The sequence below is a fragment of the Sciurus vulgaris genome (assembly GCF_902686455.1).
Source record: "Sciurus vulgaris genome assembly, chromosome: 1".
In the NCBI taxonomy this organism is placed as follows: domain Eukaryota; kingdom Metazoa; phylum Chordata; class Mammalia; order Rodentia; family Sciuridae; genus Sciurus; species Sciurus vulgaris.
This window is the reverse complement of record NC_136461.1, coordinates 29,647,896-29,663,608: the sequence shown is the minus strand read 5'-3', so window position 1 is coordinate 29,663,608 and position 15,713 is coordinate 29,647,896. Positions and strand designations below refer to the sequence as shown.

General features: G+C 56.1%; 2 protein-coding genes across 3 annotated transcripts in view; both read left to right on the top strand.

Annotated features, from left to right (window-relative positions):
• Window positions 1-13,529, top strand: part of BMP8B (bone morphogenetic protein 8b) — a 28,026-nt gene extending 14,497 nt beyond the window's left edge. The window contains exons 3-7 of one of the 2 annotated variants that reach the window (XM_079113593.1): window positions 407-524; window positions 7,115-7,309; window positions 7,758-7,837; window positions 8,348-8,458; window positions 11,400-13,529. In XM_079113593.1, coding sequence (XP_078969719.1) covers window positions 407-524; window positions 7,115-7,309; window positions 7,758-7,837; window positions 8,348-8,458; window positions 11,400-11,549 — 654 coding nt within the window. In that variant the 3' untranslated portion in view covers window positions 11,550-13,529. Of the gene's footprint in view, window positions 1-375; window positions 525-7,114; window positions 7,310-7,757; window positions 7,838-8,347; window positions 8,459-11,399 lie in introns of both variants that reach the window. The other variant, XM_079113592.1, reaches the window with a different exon arrangement.
• OXCT2 (3-oxoacid CoA-transferase 2) lies at window positions 548-3,016 on the top strand. The gene is given in 10 exon segments (XM_079113584.1): window positions 548-1,836; window positions 1,838-1,893; window positions 1,896-2,070; window positions 2,072-2,123; window positions 2,127-2,154; window positions 2,157-2,265; window positions 2,267-2,669; window positions 2,671-2,700; window positions 2,702-2,788; window positions 2,790-3,016. Coding segments are annotated over 10 exon segments (1,251 nt in total). The 5' UTR covers window positions 548-1,558; the 3' UTR covers window positions 2,823-3,016.
• Window positions 13,530-15,713: the final 2,184 nt, after the last annotated feature.

Genomic DNA, 15,713 nt, shown 5'->3' with positions numbered 1-15,713 from the left:
GGCACCCTCCCCGCTCGTGGGCTTGTCACCAGCATCTGGCAGTGTGGCCTGCCCCTCCTAGCGGGAAGGGGCATTTTCCAGAGGAGGAAAGGGAAGCTTCCTGGGAGAAGAGCCTCAGAGATGGGAAAGATGCTGGGCCGGAAAGTCCCTGCCCTGCCGTCCTGCTGTGGGCCCCTGGTGGGTCACCGAGCCACTGAGTCTGTTTCCCACATGCACAGTACCATGTTTGACATGGTTATCAGTGAAATAAGGCACAGAAAGAGCTCAGAGTCAGGGCAGGACAGACGTCCCAGGAGTGGTCCCCTAGGTGGCATGAGACACAGAGGCATCTGGGCTGCCCTCAGCCATTGGTTAATTGTTCTTTCGTGTCCACAGGGAGTCTGACTTGTTCTTTTTGGATCTTCAGACGCTCCGAGCTGGGGACGAGGGCTGGCTGGTGCTGGATGTCACAGCAGCCAGTGACCGCTGGTTGCTGAACCGTAACAAGGACCTGGGACTCCGCCTCTATGTGGAAACTGAGGATGGTGAGGCTCGGGGGCTGGGCTGGGCGAGCTCCCCTGGGGCTCCCAGGAAGCTATGCCAGCTGAGGCCTCCAGCATTGTCCAAAGTGGCCTTGCTGGGTCCTGGGCACCCGGCCTTTCTCTGCTGTGCCCACTGTGAGGACTCAGTGGGTAGAGGGAGTGGGGTCCTGGGCACAAGGATGCCCTCAGCCAGGGCCGCTTTCCCTCCCCTCCTTCTGAGGGACATCTGAGCTGGAGTCCATGAGTCTTTCCCTTTCCCCAGGAAGGGGCAGCTCCCCCTGCAAGAAGCTCTCCACACTGGCAGTTCCTGCGCTCCCAGAGCAGTAGGGGGAGCAGAGGGTGAAGCCACCCTCAAGCCGAGTGAGGGGCCATGGTTGGGATCCCAAGTCTGTGAGGTCCTAAGTTGGCGACATCAGCAGGTTACTGACCTTTCCAAGCCTGTTCCTCATCCACAGAATGAGGCTCCCTCCCTCATTCACACACAGGGATTTGGGGCAGCATGCCTCCATGCCAGGCAGTGGATGGAGAGGCCAAGGCAAGCACAAGACCGGCCTGTCTGAGGTCCAGTGAGAGGGCCACGTGGAGGAGCAGAGGGCAGGAGGGAGACCTTGGAAGGAGACTGAGAGGGTGGGCAAGGGTCGCTGTGAGTCAGGGTAAACACCTGGGCAAGGCGTTTGAGGTTTGTAGAGTAGTAGAGCAGCAATGAGGGATGGCAGGATGTGACAAAGGTTTTCTAAAAAGAACCCTCTGGGACATTCCCCTCTCAAGGAGGCAGAGCTTAACTCGCCGCAGGTGGGTGGGACGTGCACTCACTGCAGGTCGTCAGCAGAAATAAACCAGTGTGCGCTCCTGGCACCACTGAGTGCTCAGTGAGGGGCGCTGTCACCATTAAACACCGTCCCAGTCAGGTCACCCTGCAGTGCCCTAGCTCCTGAGTCTCTGGAAGCTCGGCAGCGTTTGGGGTTTCGGTGGGAGCAGACGCGGCGGCAGGGATAGTGGTGGCGCCCCCACGCGGAGGGCGCCCTCCCTGCTCTGTGATGCGCTGCGGCGGCGGCCGGAGGAGCGCTCTCCGGTGCAGCCGGCCTGTCCCGGACTCGGGCCCCACCGATCACCGCGGCGCTGCGGCTCCGCGTCCCTGCCGGTCGCTCGGGACCAGCGCTGTCCTAGGGTTGCGCCCGCCGCTTCATTACCAGCCCTCGGTCCCGCGCCCAGTTCTACACGCACCCGGCGGCGACTGTAAAGGACCTCCGCAACTGGGCGACCGTCAGCTCGGGGGCTTCGGGCTCTGCGGGATCTCCGAGAACCTGATCGCCGCGCGCTGAGGACCGTCGTGAAGACCTGAAGGTGGTGAGCAGCAACGTGGGCGTGGACGACTTGGCCTGGGCCTCTTATTGGCCACCCAGCAGGTCCGCCGCGTGGACCGCTCCGACCTGGGCGAAAACACGCTGTGTGAGCAGCAGTACTTGGAGGGCGAGCTGGACCTGGAGCCGACGCCGCGGGGCACCGTGGCCGAGCGCATCCAGCGGGCGGCGCCGGGTGCGCGCCTTCTAGGCGCCCACCCGCTACGGCTCGCTGGTGCAGGAAGGCGGCACACTCATCAGGTAACACCCCGACGGCGGCCTGGCCATCCTGAGCTACCGCGAAAGGTGAGAGAGTTCCAGGGCCAGCTGTCCCTCCTGGAGCACGCCATCGGGGCGGACTTCCCCTTGGTGAAGGGCTGGAAGGCCGACCGCGCGGGCAACGTGATCCTCAAGGAACTTCAAGGTGCCCACGTGCAAGGCTGCGGATGTCACGGTGGTGCAGTTGGAAAAAATCGTGGACGTTAGGACTTTGCTCCCTGGAGACATCCACGTTCCCAACATTTATGTAGATCGCGTGATAAAGGGACCGAAATACAGAAAAGAATCTGAGCGTTTAGGCCTGCGGAGTGAGGAAGATGGGAAAGCCCTGCTGGGAGCCGACACAAGGACTTGCATCTTGCAACGCAAATTTGAGGACCGCATGTGTGCCAATGTGGACATCGGAATCTCTCTGCTGACCAGCAACTTCATCAGCCCTGATATGACAGCTCATCTGCGCAGTGAAAACGGAATCCTGGGCTTGGGTCCGTTTCCATCCAAAGATGAGATGGATCCAGATGTCATCAAGGCAGGCAGGCAAGCAGACAGTCACCGTGTTCCCCAGGGGGCTGTTTCTTCCTCAGCGATGACTCCTTTGCCATGATTTGTGGGGAACACATTGAGCTGACCATACTGGGCGCCAGGCATTGTTCCCAAATTTGGCGACCTGGCCAACTGTTAGATACCCACAAAGAAGGTGAATGGATTTGGTGTCCAGTGACAAGACTTAAGTAGTGGTCACCATGAAGCACTGCACCAACGGAAAGGCTTCCAAAATCGTGGGAAAATGCACCTTGCAGCTGAGGGGAAGTGCTGTGTGGACCACATATCATTGAGAAGACAGTGTTTGACGGGTGTGGAAACAGGGCTGATGCTGGTGGGGCTCTGGGAAGGCTCGCCAGTGGACAAGGTCAAGATCAGCATGGACTGCGCCTTTGCAGACTGCGCCAGTGTGTGCTGGTGGGGACTCCCCTCCAGGGGTTTACTGAGGAGGGAGTTGGTAGCCACCTGAGAGCGCTGCACAGCTCAGGCCTTCTGCCACCAGGTAGACTATTCTCTCAAGAGGGATGTGACTTTAATTAAAAACAAAAGGAAAGCGAAGCGCACCGTGCCTCCTGTGAGGACTGCAGAGCTCTCTGCCACATTGTACCATCTCTCACAGGACTTCACGCCGGTGCCTCCCTTTCCATTTTTTTTCATTTTTGAGACACGACTTTTCTAAGTTGCCCAGGCTGGCCTGGAACATGCAGGCCTCCTCCCTCCGCTTCCCGGTAGTGTGGATAACAGGCACGTGCACCACACCTGGCTGTAAGGTGTCATTTTATTGCCTTGAAAAAGACACAAACCTAAGTGTGACTTGTGAGTGGAAGTGACGCTGCCCTGGTGAGAGCTTTTCCTTTAGCCACCCCACCCCCCGACTTTTCCTCCAAGGTCCTCCGCGTTTGGTTCCCAGCTTTGTTTCTTGTGTCCTCCCTCATCCTTGCACAGTCCTGGTAGGGAAATGGATGTCTATAGGAGGAAGGCAGGGCTGTCTCCAGGGTACAGGACCTGTGAGTGGGAGAGACTGGGGTGGGGGCAGTTGATGCTGGCATTCCACCTGGAAGGAGCTTGTACAAATAAACAGTCCCTCTGTGCGTCGCCAAAGGCTGCGGTTTATCATAGGAGTTCTAGGAACCTCACCATGGCTTGGGCAGGTTCTTGCCAGTGAAATTGCAGTGTCCCATGCGATCCACACCTCCATAAAGGACCTCCCTTCTGTTGCCTCACAGCCCCAGAGACCCTGCTTCTAGCAGCAGTTCCAGCTTCAGCTGGCATTTCTGAGGACCTCATTAGAGCCCCCCCCACACACACACACAAGGAAGTGACAGATCCTGCGATGTGATTGGGGTGGGAATAGCCTGGGACATGAGGGAAGTGGCAGGGAGCCAGGTGGGAGTGGATGGAACATCACTGAGTGCACTGCGTGGCCCCTCCTGGTGCTTCTGGGGGACCTGATCTGCCCTGGGTGTCAGAAGTCCCCAGCTGCGGGCCAGACCGTGGGAGCGCTGCCAGGAGAGTGAGGAGGGAGCCAACCTGAGGGATGGAGCAGGCCTGGCCCACAGCCGGGATTCTCTTGGGGTTTCAACCAAGCCCCTGAATTGTCCCTCATGTGGCTGTGGGGTCACTTGCACTCAGGCTGAGGTGGGGCAGGGGCTGCAGGAAGGATGAGCTGGCACCAGAACAGAGAGAAGTCTTAGGGAGATATGGGGCAAAATGTGGCCTGGCACAGAGTTGGTGTTCCTGAGGGCTTAAGCACTGCCAGGGGACAGGAGAGGCCAGGTGAGCTGCCAGCCCATCTGCCCTAATGTGCAGGCTCACAGATGAGGCAAGGTTGGAGGCTCATGGGGTTCCACACAGGTCCAGGGAGGAAGGCCACAGCACACCTCACATCTCAACACAGGCCAACATGTACCTCAGCTAGTGTAAAGGTGGCATACCACCAGCACCCTCACAGGATCAGGTGGGCAGCAGAGACCTGGGCCCCAGGGTCTCCGGAAGCTCCTACCTTTGCCTTTCTGGGATGGGGTCTGCCCAGAGCTGGGCAAGCTGGGGTCACTGCCAGGTCTGGGCCTTCCCTGCAGCCAGCAGGACCCAGGGCCCTGCCCAAGGATGGGGCAGGCAAAGAGTGGAACTGGTGGAGAAGGGAGACTTTGGCCTGGGGAAGACGTGACCTCTTCAGGCCTGCCAGATGCAGAGCTCTGAGAGATGACCAGCGTCAGTCCCCTTGCCCTGCTGTTCCTACCCAGCCAGGCCACTGCTGAGGAGGGAGCAGCTGCTTGCTTTGGCCCTTGATCAGCTACTGCCCCTCTGGGCCTTAGTTTCTGCTTCTGTAAAGTCCAATCCTTGGGTTGGCCTCATCCAAGGGCCCTCAATCCAGCTCACTGACTGTGGGAGCCCCCAGTGGTCCCCAGCACCCACCCGGGCCACCCTCAAGGAGCCTGTGCAGGTCTGCGGTGTAACTGGTTTCATGTGCCCTCTGATCTGTACCTACAGACCACAGGAGACCCTGAACACAGCCTGGAGCACGGACGGCCTTCCTGGTCATGTGGTAGCCAGGGCCCAGGGCTCCTGAGGACGGCATCCCGAGGCTGGAGGCTGCCCTGGGTCCGAGGCCACTGTCAGCCAGTCTGTGGGGTCTACTCCAGAGCCCACTGGAGGATCTGTCACCACCCTCCCTGCTCGTTGTCACTCCATCTGTCCCCATGGTGACCTCCCTTGCCTTTTCCCCTGTACCTGTGCCTCTGCCTGGCCATAGCTGCTTCCCCCACTGTGACCCACATGCCCCTCATGGCTTCTCTGTGGGCCAAGTGCCAGAGCCAATGCCTGCAGGTCACAGCCCTGTCTCTGCAGCTCCCAGTCACATTCCTGAGAAGGAGCCTCGCAGGCCCAGTTCGTTTGTTTGTGGCAGGTGATGTCATAGGTCAAGGGTTGGTTTCTGGGTTCCATCAAGTGGCCAGTGGACACCTGGTCCGAGGCCCAGCTGCTGAAGGACTGACTTCTGGGTGGATCGTGGGTGGAGCAGGCAGCATCCTTGACCTGTGGTGTGGACTGGAGAACCCGGTGGGCTCCGAGTGGAATCAATAAGCCTGTGTGTACAATGTGCCTATAAAGGTATCGCGTGCGTGATTCTGTGCACACATAATGGGCGTGTGTGGATGGTGTGTGTGTCAGTGCTTGTGACACAGGTGAAATGGACTCACATCAACTGAGCAGCTGTGTTTCAAAAGATGAACACTGAGCAGCTCTCACGTTTCTGTGGCTCAGTGTGAGAAGTGCAGAGCGAAGGGGTCCACGACACGCTCTTTATACCGAAAGCCAGACAAGAACCTCAGGATGAGCTGATGCCCACGGAGCTCAGGGCGTGTCCGCTCCGAGAGGTGTCATCATCTGAAAGCTGTGCAGTGGAGCCGTAGGTCAACCCCCGGGAAAAGGGGTACCTTAGAAAGCTGGAAAAAGGCCCGACTTCTGCCGCGTTGACAGCTGTGTGAGCGTAAATCGGCACAGGAAAGCGCCCAGGAGAAGGAGCGTTAGCCTGCAGGAGTTGGGGAGGGCCTTTCTCTCAAGATTTCCTCTACTGTGGTCATCGCCCCCGGTCACGGTGAAAAACAAGAGGCCATGTGCAGGGGTCCGGCGCAGGGCGGTTCTGGGGCACCTCCAGGGTGAGCTGGCTTTTCATGGCGTCCTCAGCTCTTAGCAGTGGGGGGTGAAATCCCACCTTTGAGGTGCCACTCGTCCGAGGGCCTAGGGCTGAGGCACAGGTCTTGACTCCTGCAGCCTTTTCTTTCTTTAACCACCAGCCTGGCCCAGTGAACCTGAACTCAGGCTGAGCCCTGGATCTGGGTTTTTTTTTTTCTCTGAGACTTGTCTCTGTCCTCCTGAGCCCAGTGATGGGCACATGGACACCAAGGAGCAGTGACTGTCCTGCTCCTGGGCTGCACTGGGCAGAGTGAGCCCTGCGGTGTGGGGTGGGGGCTGCCATGAGCAGGTGGTGTCATAATTCACACTTCACATCCCAGAGAGTGTGGGTGGAAGACAGCACACGGCCTCTGGTCCTGCCACCAAGGAGGGTGCTCCGGTTCTGAGAGGCATCAACAGTGGACTCTGGTCATCACCGAGTGACCGTGATGTCTCTTCTGTAAAGTCTGAAACACAAGCTACTGTACAGATCGGGTGAGGCAATGAGTGGGAAAACTCTCAAGCTTGTCAAATGCTTCACATGGCCATGTCACTGTCAGTTGGAGGCTGGGGTCTCTGAGGCCCCCCAACCCCGCCTCCTCAGACACGCCCTCCAGGGACCTGGGTGGACTTAGGACTCCTGGTTTCAGGTGAGGAAACTGAGGCTTAGTGGGTCCCCTTGGGTCCTCAGTCTCTGGCTGCTGCTGAGGAGCAGAGTCCCTCCTGGGTCCGTGAGTGACCCTCTCTCCTCTCTCTCAGGCCACAGCGTGGATCCTGGCCTGGCCGGTCTGCTGGGGCAACGGGCACCGCGCTCCAGACAGCCTTTCATGGTCACCTTCTTCAGGGCCAGCCCGAGTCCCGTCCGCGCCCCTCGGGCAGTGAGGCCACTGAAGAGGAGGCAGCCAAAGAAAACCAACGAACTGCCGCACGCCAACAAACTCCCAGGGATCTTTGGTGAGGGCCGGGCGGGGCCTGGGTCTGAGGCCTCCTTCACGGGAGGCCCCTTGGCTGGTGTGGACTGAGCCCGGGCTGGATTGTGGAATGAGCTGGTGGGGAGGGTGGGCTGGAGTGGAGAGGTGGCGACAGAGGAAAGCAGGAGAAGCGCCTGTGGCGAGGGTGCTGCCGGGAGGTTCCCTGGAGGAGAGCCCAGGCTGAAGGACGGGGAGGTCCAGCTGGACACCGGGTACTCTGTGGCGATCGGGAGCCCTTGAAGGCTGTTGAGCTGGGTCATGGCACCAGCAGGGATCCAGGGATGAGCCCTGTGAGACCCAGTGGTTTAGTTTCCTGTTGCTCCTTTATTTGCTAAATGTGCCCACCAGGGTGTCCCCCACCTTGGGAGCACCCCGGGGGACCTGCACAGAGCAGGAAGCCTGGAAAAGACCTTGCGCTGTCTGCCCTGCAGATGACGCCCACGGCTCCCACGGCCGGCAGGTGTGCCGGCGGCACGAGCTCTACGTCAGCTTCCAGGACCTCGGCTGGCTGGTAATTTCCGACTTGCTCTCCTCACTGGCAGCCCACTTGCAGACGCAGGGTGTCCCTTCAGGCTGGAGGAGGCCTTGTGGGTGACATCGTTTCCCCCTCACAGCAGTCTTTCCTCTGGACTGGCAAGTTTTCTAACCTGAGAAAGTTTTCACTTTTACAGTGAGAACGTTTTTGGTTTCTGCTTTCCGTTTTTTGAGGCTGGAGTGGGCAGAGCATTTCCTGGGCCTGCAGCTCCAGTGGGGATGGGTGGGGGCGGGCAGGCTGGGGAGGACAAAGCAGAGCGAGGGTGGGCTGTGACGAGGACAGAGCTCAGGCCCAGCCCTTTGTACTGAGGGTCGCCAGGTGGCGTCAAGCCTCTGGGGTGGAGATTGCCAGGAGGGCCCGAGGGTGGGGGGTGGGTTTGAGAGTTGGGGACTGGAAGGGGCAGCCCTGGGTGGTCCTGGGACAGGTGCTGGGCCGAGGGGCTGGGCAGGGGCACGTGAATGGGCTCACCTTCTCCCATTCCCCCAGGACTGGGTCATCGCCCCCCAAGGCTACTCGGCCTATTACTGTGAGGGAGAGTGCTCCTTCCCGCTGGACTCCTGCATGAACGCCACCAACCATGCCATCCTGCAGTCCCTGGTCAGTGCTGCCGTCCTGGTCGGGGTGGGGGCCCGGCCAGGGGGCTAGTCAGCCAGGAGTGGTGCAAGCAGCTGCCGAGAGGAGCTCTGCCTGCAGGGACTCCGTCACCAGTCGGCTTCCCCACTGTCTGCACAAACAAGCTCCTCAAGTGGCCACAGTCGTGTGTGGGAGGTTGTTTAGAGGTGACGCCCTGGAGTGAGAGTAAGGGACTGGCAGTGCCGCCTTGAGCTGGTGGTGACGCTTCCTTTTGCATGGGGTGGTGGTGTCTGTGGCCTCCGGTTCTGGGAGAAGTCAGGGCGATGCTGGGAGGTGTGGGCGGCCCAGCCTGGCCCAGCCTTTAAGCCCCGTGGGTCTCCAGGCCCCAGGTGAGGGGGTGCAATGCTGCAGCTGCCCCTCCCAGGACTTGTCCCCTGCCCCATGTCCCGGCCACTGCCTCCACCAGGCCCTTGGTGGCCCGGCAAACGTGAGTGCTCTGGGACGGCTTGGTGAGCACAGAGGCAGACTAGCGACAAAGGCGATGTGAGGAGGAGAGGGAGGTCCTGGGCCTTGGGTGGAGGAGCCTGGGCTGGGCTGCTCTGCACTCGGGAGCAGCGCCATCAGGAGCTGGGGAAGAGGGTCCGGGAGCCGGGGCAGGTGCACAGGCCCCGAGGTAGAGCTGGGTGGTTCAGGGTCAGGGGGAGCAGCGGCTGCAGCACAGGGAGGCGAGAGGGCCAGGACCAGTTGTCAGGCTTGGAGGAAATGAGCGGCCCTGCTGAGGCCCTGTCCACCCCTCGAGGAGTGGTCGAGTGGGCCGAGGGATCACATGTCTGCAGTTGAGCACGAGGTCCAAGGTGACATCAGAATAGAGATACCACACATGGAGGGAACAGGTGAGACCCTGCAGCAGAGCTGGAGAGATGGCCAGGGCAAGGTGGGGCTCCCAGGGCCTGGGCAGGACGAGTACGCAGGGGTCTGTGGGAGGCCAGGATACAGCAGGTGAGCAAAGCTCCTGTCTTGAAGGCCAAGAGAAGTGGGTCCCTCCAGGACCACCCCACAGGACCACTGTCCACACAGCAGCCAGCAGGATCTTCCTGCAACAAACCGGCCCAAATCCTTCTCAGCCAGGAGACTTCAGACTCTTCCCATTATTCCCAGAGGAAGTCTGAGCCCTTGGCCTGGGACACGGGCCCCTCATCAGTCATGCTGTCCATGTGTCCACGTGTCCTTCCCATTCTCACCTGGCCACCAGGGCTCGTGCTCCAGGACTCTGAGGGCCTGCTTTTGTCACCAGGCCACCCTCCCATGTCCACTGAAATGCTCCCCCCTCCCCATCCATTTCCCACAAGGCCCTCTGAGCAGGACCTCTGTCTGAGAGAGTCCTGGCTCCCCTCCTGGCTGCTGTCCAGACACAACACATTGAGAATGAGAAAAGTATGTTTTCTGTGATCTTTAGAGAGCACTGTGGTCCCTAGATATGAAGATTGTCCTCAAGGATATGTAGTCTCTGAGCTCCAGAGCTTCTTCCGTGTAGTGTGTGGCTCAAAAGTGAATTGAGCCAGGTGCAATGGCACACACTTTAATCCCCGTGACGGGAGGCTGAGGCAGGAGGATGGATCTCAAGGTCAAGGCCAGCTTGGACAAGTTAACCAAAATCCTGCCCCAAAATAAAAAGTAAAAAGAGCTTGGGATGCTCAGTGGTAGAGCACCCCAGGGTTCAATTCCCTTTACAAAAAATAAAAACAATGAGTTGAATGGATGACACCTTACATTCCACAAGTCGGTCTGTGGGTGCTGATGGACTAAAGGTCAGTTCCCTTTGTATCCCTCACCTGGTGAAGCTCAGGGCTCAAGGGAGGAGCAAAGAGCACCAGCATCCTGTGTTGCTGACTTCTCTCCCGTGTCCCAGCCCACGGGCCTTCTCAGGTTCCAGCCACTTAGGGACCTTGGACTGCACAGGAGGCTGATGTCTCCTGGGTCCTGTCAAGTGGCCTGTAGATGGAAAGTGGGGGTCAGCAGCCTCCGGGTTCCAGTCCAGCTGCATATCCCTCCAGAGGCTTCTGGTCCCCACACTAGTGCAGTGTCTGTGACAGTCCTCGCTAGCGGATTGGCTCAGACTTAGGGCTTTGGCACAAAGGCCAGGAGAAGGGAGACAGGTGCCATCACACAGCTTCATCCAGGTCCCCGTCAGCAGCACTGTGGGACCTTGGAGGGCCCAGGCCAGCTGAGCGGCCAAACACAGAGGAGGGAAGCAGGTTCCTTTGCTCTCTGGCTCCCCTCGAGGGTGGCGGTGCTGTCCTTGGGGCCCCTTGGGCAGGTCCTGTGAGGGGTCCAGCATAAATGGCAGCTCTTCCTGGCCAGCCCAGGATAAGTATGCTGGTGGAGGCTGCAAACAGCTGGTCTCCCAGCGCTTTGGGAGGGTGCGAGCTGTTTCAGAGGGAGGAGGGATCTGGCCCCTGGTTCCAGTGCTGCTGCATCGTCGGCCATCACGAAGTCCACAAACCCGGGCTCTGGGCCTCATCCACTGGTTCCACGGTCACTCCCGGTCCCCACCGGCTGGAGTGGGCACAGACCTGTGCACAGCCAAGGACAGACTCGGTGGGGACAGAGCAGAAGTGTAAAGCAGGGGAAGCGGAGGAATGAGGAAGTGGTGCTGCAGGGGCGCCCGGCACATGCTGTCCCTGTGTGGGGCGGTAGATGCAGTAGGGGTGGCAGGGAACCCGGAGAGCTGAGGAGCAGGTGTGTGGGGCTGGACTGCAGTGCCAGGTGCCCAGTTGCGTGTCCTGGGGTGGCGGGCAGGGCAGGGGGCCTGGGGGAACCTGCCCGCCTGCAGTGGAGAGTGAGCTCCGATGGGCAAGCGGGTGAGAGCCGCAAGACAGGCCCGCGCAGGCGGCAGGGACGGACGGGGTGGTCCTGGGAGGAGGCTGCTGAGCTCACCCCCCACCCGTGTCTCCTCTCTGGCCAGGTGCATTTGATGAAGCCAGACGCAGTCCCCAAGGCGTGCTGTGCGCCCACCAAGCTGAGCGCCACCTCTGTGCTCTACTATGACAGCAGCAACAATGTCATCCTGCGCAAGCACCGCAACATGGTGGTTAAGGCCTGCGGCTGCCACTGAGGCCCTGCCAACTTGCTCTGCTGCTGCTGTCCCTCCCCATCAGGATCAGACCCCTCTCCGAATGCAGGCGACCCTCAAACCCAGCCAGACCTAAGGAAGATTGGCAGGGAGGCTTTCAAACCTCACATTCCTCCTTCATGCCAGTTCTTGGTCCTCTGCTGGCCCCTCTGCCTCCCTTCCCCTGCCTGAGGTTGGTGTGATGGTCCTACCTCCAGCCCTCGTGCTCTGAGTCCTTAAGCATCAGTCCTCCATTAGCCCCTCCCCTAGAGGCATGAAATGATTGGCACTTTGAGGTCTTGTCTGCAGACCTACCCATGTCCATTACTGGCCCATACCATGGGCAGACTGGGATGACCTGAGAGGCACCTGGTGCCCTAGAAGACGCGGCCTTGTTCTTACTATCAAGTATAGGGTTTGGAATGTGTAGACAGAGTCTGGTCCTGTCTTTTGCCTGCTCCTCCCAGATATAAAACTGGGTATTTCTGGAGAACAGTTAAAAGCAGGTACCTGCCCTCAGCATTGTACATTTATGGATCTGAATTACCGAAACCACTGGTCACAGATGGACATGCAGGGTCAACACAAGATAAAGCTGAATGAACAACACAATTCAGGTTAAAGACAATGGCATGTATCTTCCTCCATCTTCCTGCCTTGGGTCCGCCTCTCCTGAGGGAAAATGTGCAGTGCAAGAATGTTTTGCTTTGGAGAAATAAGAAAATCTAAGAGAGCTTCCAGTTGATCCATCTCTCTGCCACCATGTTAACCCACTGGGAGCTCAGGTCTGTGGAAAAATTCTTTATGCTGAGCAAGTATGGTGATTGCCTGGGTGGCCATGAAGATAATGCACAGCATAGACATCATCATCTCCCTTTCCCCTCTGCATGGCAACATGTCAGTAGTCAATCTTGATATTTCTTTTTCTCACTCTGGATACAATTTCCAAAGGATTAGCACAGGTCTCCTGCAAACCACTGGCAACAGATCAAAGTTGGCAGGTGAAGTGAGAACTGTTTGCCACTTGTGCCATACTATGTATGTGCAGCACCAGGCTGCCTGTGACCAGGCCTGGGGAAGGGCAAGGGTTCACCAGCACCTGCTTGTGTCCAACAGTTACCAAAAACAGGCTGGTCACCAAAGTCTGCATCACCTGTGTGTGCAGCAGCCCTGTCCTGTTTCTGGGGCCTGTGAGTCAAAGAAAAGGCCCCTGTCCCAGGCAAGTGACAGGTGGTAATTAGGCTGTGTTGGGTGAGGAGGTTTGTCTCAGCCTCCACCATTCCTGGAAGTCACTGTTCTCCTTGGAGCTGCCACTGGGAGTTGGAGTGTTTATTTGATTTTGAACTTGCCAAGCCTGTAATTTACCTGCTGGAACAGACAGAGTCCAGCTGCCTGACTGTCATTAAAAGCATACCCTGGTCCCACTCCCATCCACAGACACACCCAGCTGAGGTGGACCCAGGGATGCACATTTCTGGAGTTCACACTCTATACCCCTGAGGACAGTCCTTGGAGAGGGCAGGTCTGGCACAGTGGTGAAGCTGGGGCTGTGCTGAACAGCAGCCTCTCCACCTGGACAGGGGAAGGCTCCCTTGGGTAGGTGTAGAGAAGAGAGCCTCCCATGTTATGGCAGGTACAGACCGTCTGGAAGTTCTCCATCAGTGTTGAGGTCTCAGCTCCAGCCTGGTTATAAGGAGACTGGACTTGTAAACAACTGCTTTATCTGTGCCTGTTTCTCTCTGTAGCGTGAAGGAATTGGACTTTTTGATCTTCAAAGGGCCTTCATCCAGGAAATCTATGTACCAATCCTTTCTCACATTAAGCCCAGGTGTAGGCTCTTGATCCTGATGGAAGTTCAGAGGGCTCATGAATCGAGAGCTGGCATATAACATAGGACCTATTTGCCATTCTAGTATCTCTAACAGTTCTTTCTTCTCAACATCAAGTATTGTCTTTTAGGTAATTAAAAACTTTAAATTGGTTCATTGTTTCGACAATCAATTTTTTTAAAAAATTTATCCTGGTATCTTTAGTGCCCAACCAATGATCTAGCATAGTTAGACACCAGGAAGCTCTGTCAAATTTACCCAAAGGTGTGTAGGAATGGAGCACACTTTAGCTATCAATCAAGATATGTAGAACAGGGATAGCAGTTGCCATCCTCCTTTTTCAGACAGAGCAACTGAATTGCCTACCGACCTGGCCATCAGACTTCCAGAAAATTTTGCTATCCAAATGGTCACTGAGTGAAATTAAATGGACAAGCTCTTGAGCAGCAAAACAACTGTGAATGGACACAAAGCCCATGCATTTTATTCTATGAGATATCCATCTGCTGAATAAGCATGGTGGCTAAAATGAGTGGCCTGGCTAGCAGCACAGATACCATCATTTCCCCTCTCTTTGCTCAGGATAGGGCCTATTTATTTTGTTTCACCAGACTGGGACATTCAATAGAATGTTCAGCTCAGAGCTGGTGATAGCTGGTAATATCAATGACAGTTGACATGAAAGGAAGGCACAAAAATAATGCCTGGAAGCCTTCACACTTGCCCTGCAATGCCGGCCCAATGGCTACATCATCAGCAGATTAAGTGTCCACTGTCTTCTAAGGTGAGAAAGTAACATGTTTTTGAAAACTTCCCAAGAAATAGGAAAAGAGGCAAAGAAGTGAAAGTACAGATTTTTGGAGCCAAATGGGTTTGAATCTGGTTTCTACTTCCTCCTCTGTAGAACAAGATGTTGGTTCTTTCCTCCCAGAGCTATGATAAAGATTAGATATGTGCAAACATTTGGGACATGTGGCATATAAATGCTTCATAATTGGTACCTGTTATTATTACAAATAAATTTGCTCATCGGGAGCTACTTCTATGCCAAAATGTGTTCTTCAAGTGGTGATTGATTCATTTCAGACTTGAAATAAATCTACACATGACACATTCCTTGGAGGCCAGGACTTGTACTCTCCACCTTTAAAGGTCTGGTAAGTATTTGGCGAGGCAGGGCCTGGCCTGGCTTTGAAACTTCGCTCTTTTGTTCCCAGAGACACCAGGAACCCAGAGGGCTGAGGGACATCTGCACCTAGCTGGTCCCTTGCATGGCAGTTTGAATCAGGGAATTACCCATCTGGGAGTTTATGTGAGCACTTGACCCACATACAAAATTTTCATTGTTAAAAAAATCCATAATGTAGTTTTGGAAGAATGTGAACAAACCAAAAAACAAAATGTGATTCGAATGATCATAGTTTTATGACTCAGATAAATATGCCATTAGTATTTTGGTCACTGTATTTTTAGACCTTTTTCTTAAAGCATATATGTAATTATCTAGGTTTACATATTACTGATAATTTTGCCAAACTGAGATCCTACTGTGATATATATAAATTGCTTTGTGGTGTGCTTTTCACACTTTATTATGAAGTGAAAATTTTCTTGTAATATTTCTTGAAAACATGGCTCTCCAGTTTCCTGTCACCTGAATTGAACTCCATTTTCACTACCCCAGTTCCTTCCATGGGGGTTTACTATGAGGCTCCCATGACTGACAGATGCAGCAGAGCCTGGGTGGCTCTCACCAACTGCGAGGAAACTCCAGCAGCCACGGCCCTGATCCTGGGATCGCAGTCCTGACCTCTGTCCTCCTTTGTGCTGGCTCTGCTAAGGTCTTTACACACCACAGCCTCTCTTCATTCAGTGCAAGCACTGAAGCCATGCTATCGTCCCTAGCTTCAAATGCCTGCCCTAATGCTGTTGCCTTCTGTGTAGAAAGAACTTAGCAGGGTCAACTTGGCTAGGCCACGGCACCCAGTTTTTGGTCAATATCAGTCTAGATGGTGGTGTGAAGGTATTTTGGGGATAGATTAATATTTAAGTCAGTGGAGTGAGCAACACTGATTACCATTTTAAGGAAGGTATGCCTCATCCAGACAGCTGAAAGCCTTAAGAAGAAAAAGACTGAGGTTGATCACCAGAATTCTGTCTCCAGAGTGCAGTTTTGCCAATCCACACAATTCCCTAAGCTAATTCCTTAAGATAAATCTTGCTCTCTCTCTCGCTCTATACACACACACACACACACACACACAGAGATAAACACAACTGGAACTCTGACAAATACAGGGACCATATACTGTCACTGAGTATTCAACTCTGTTGCTAT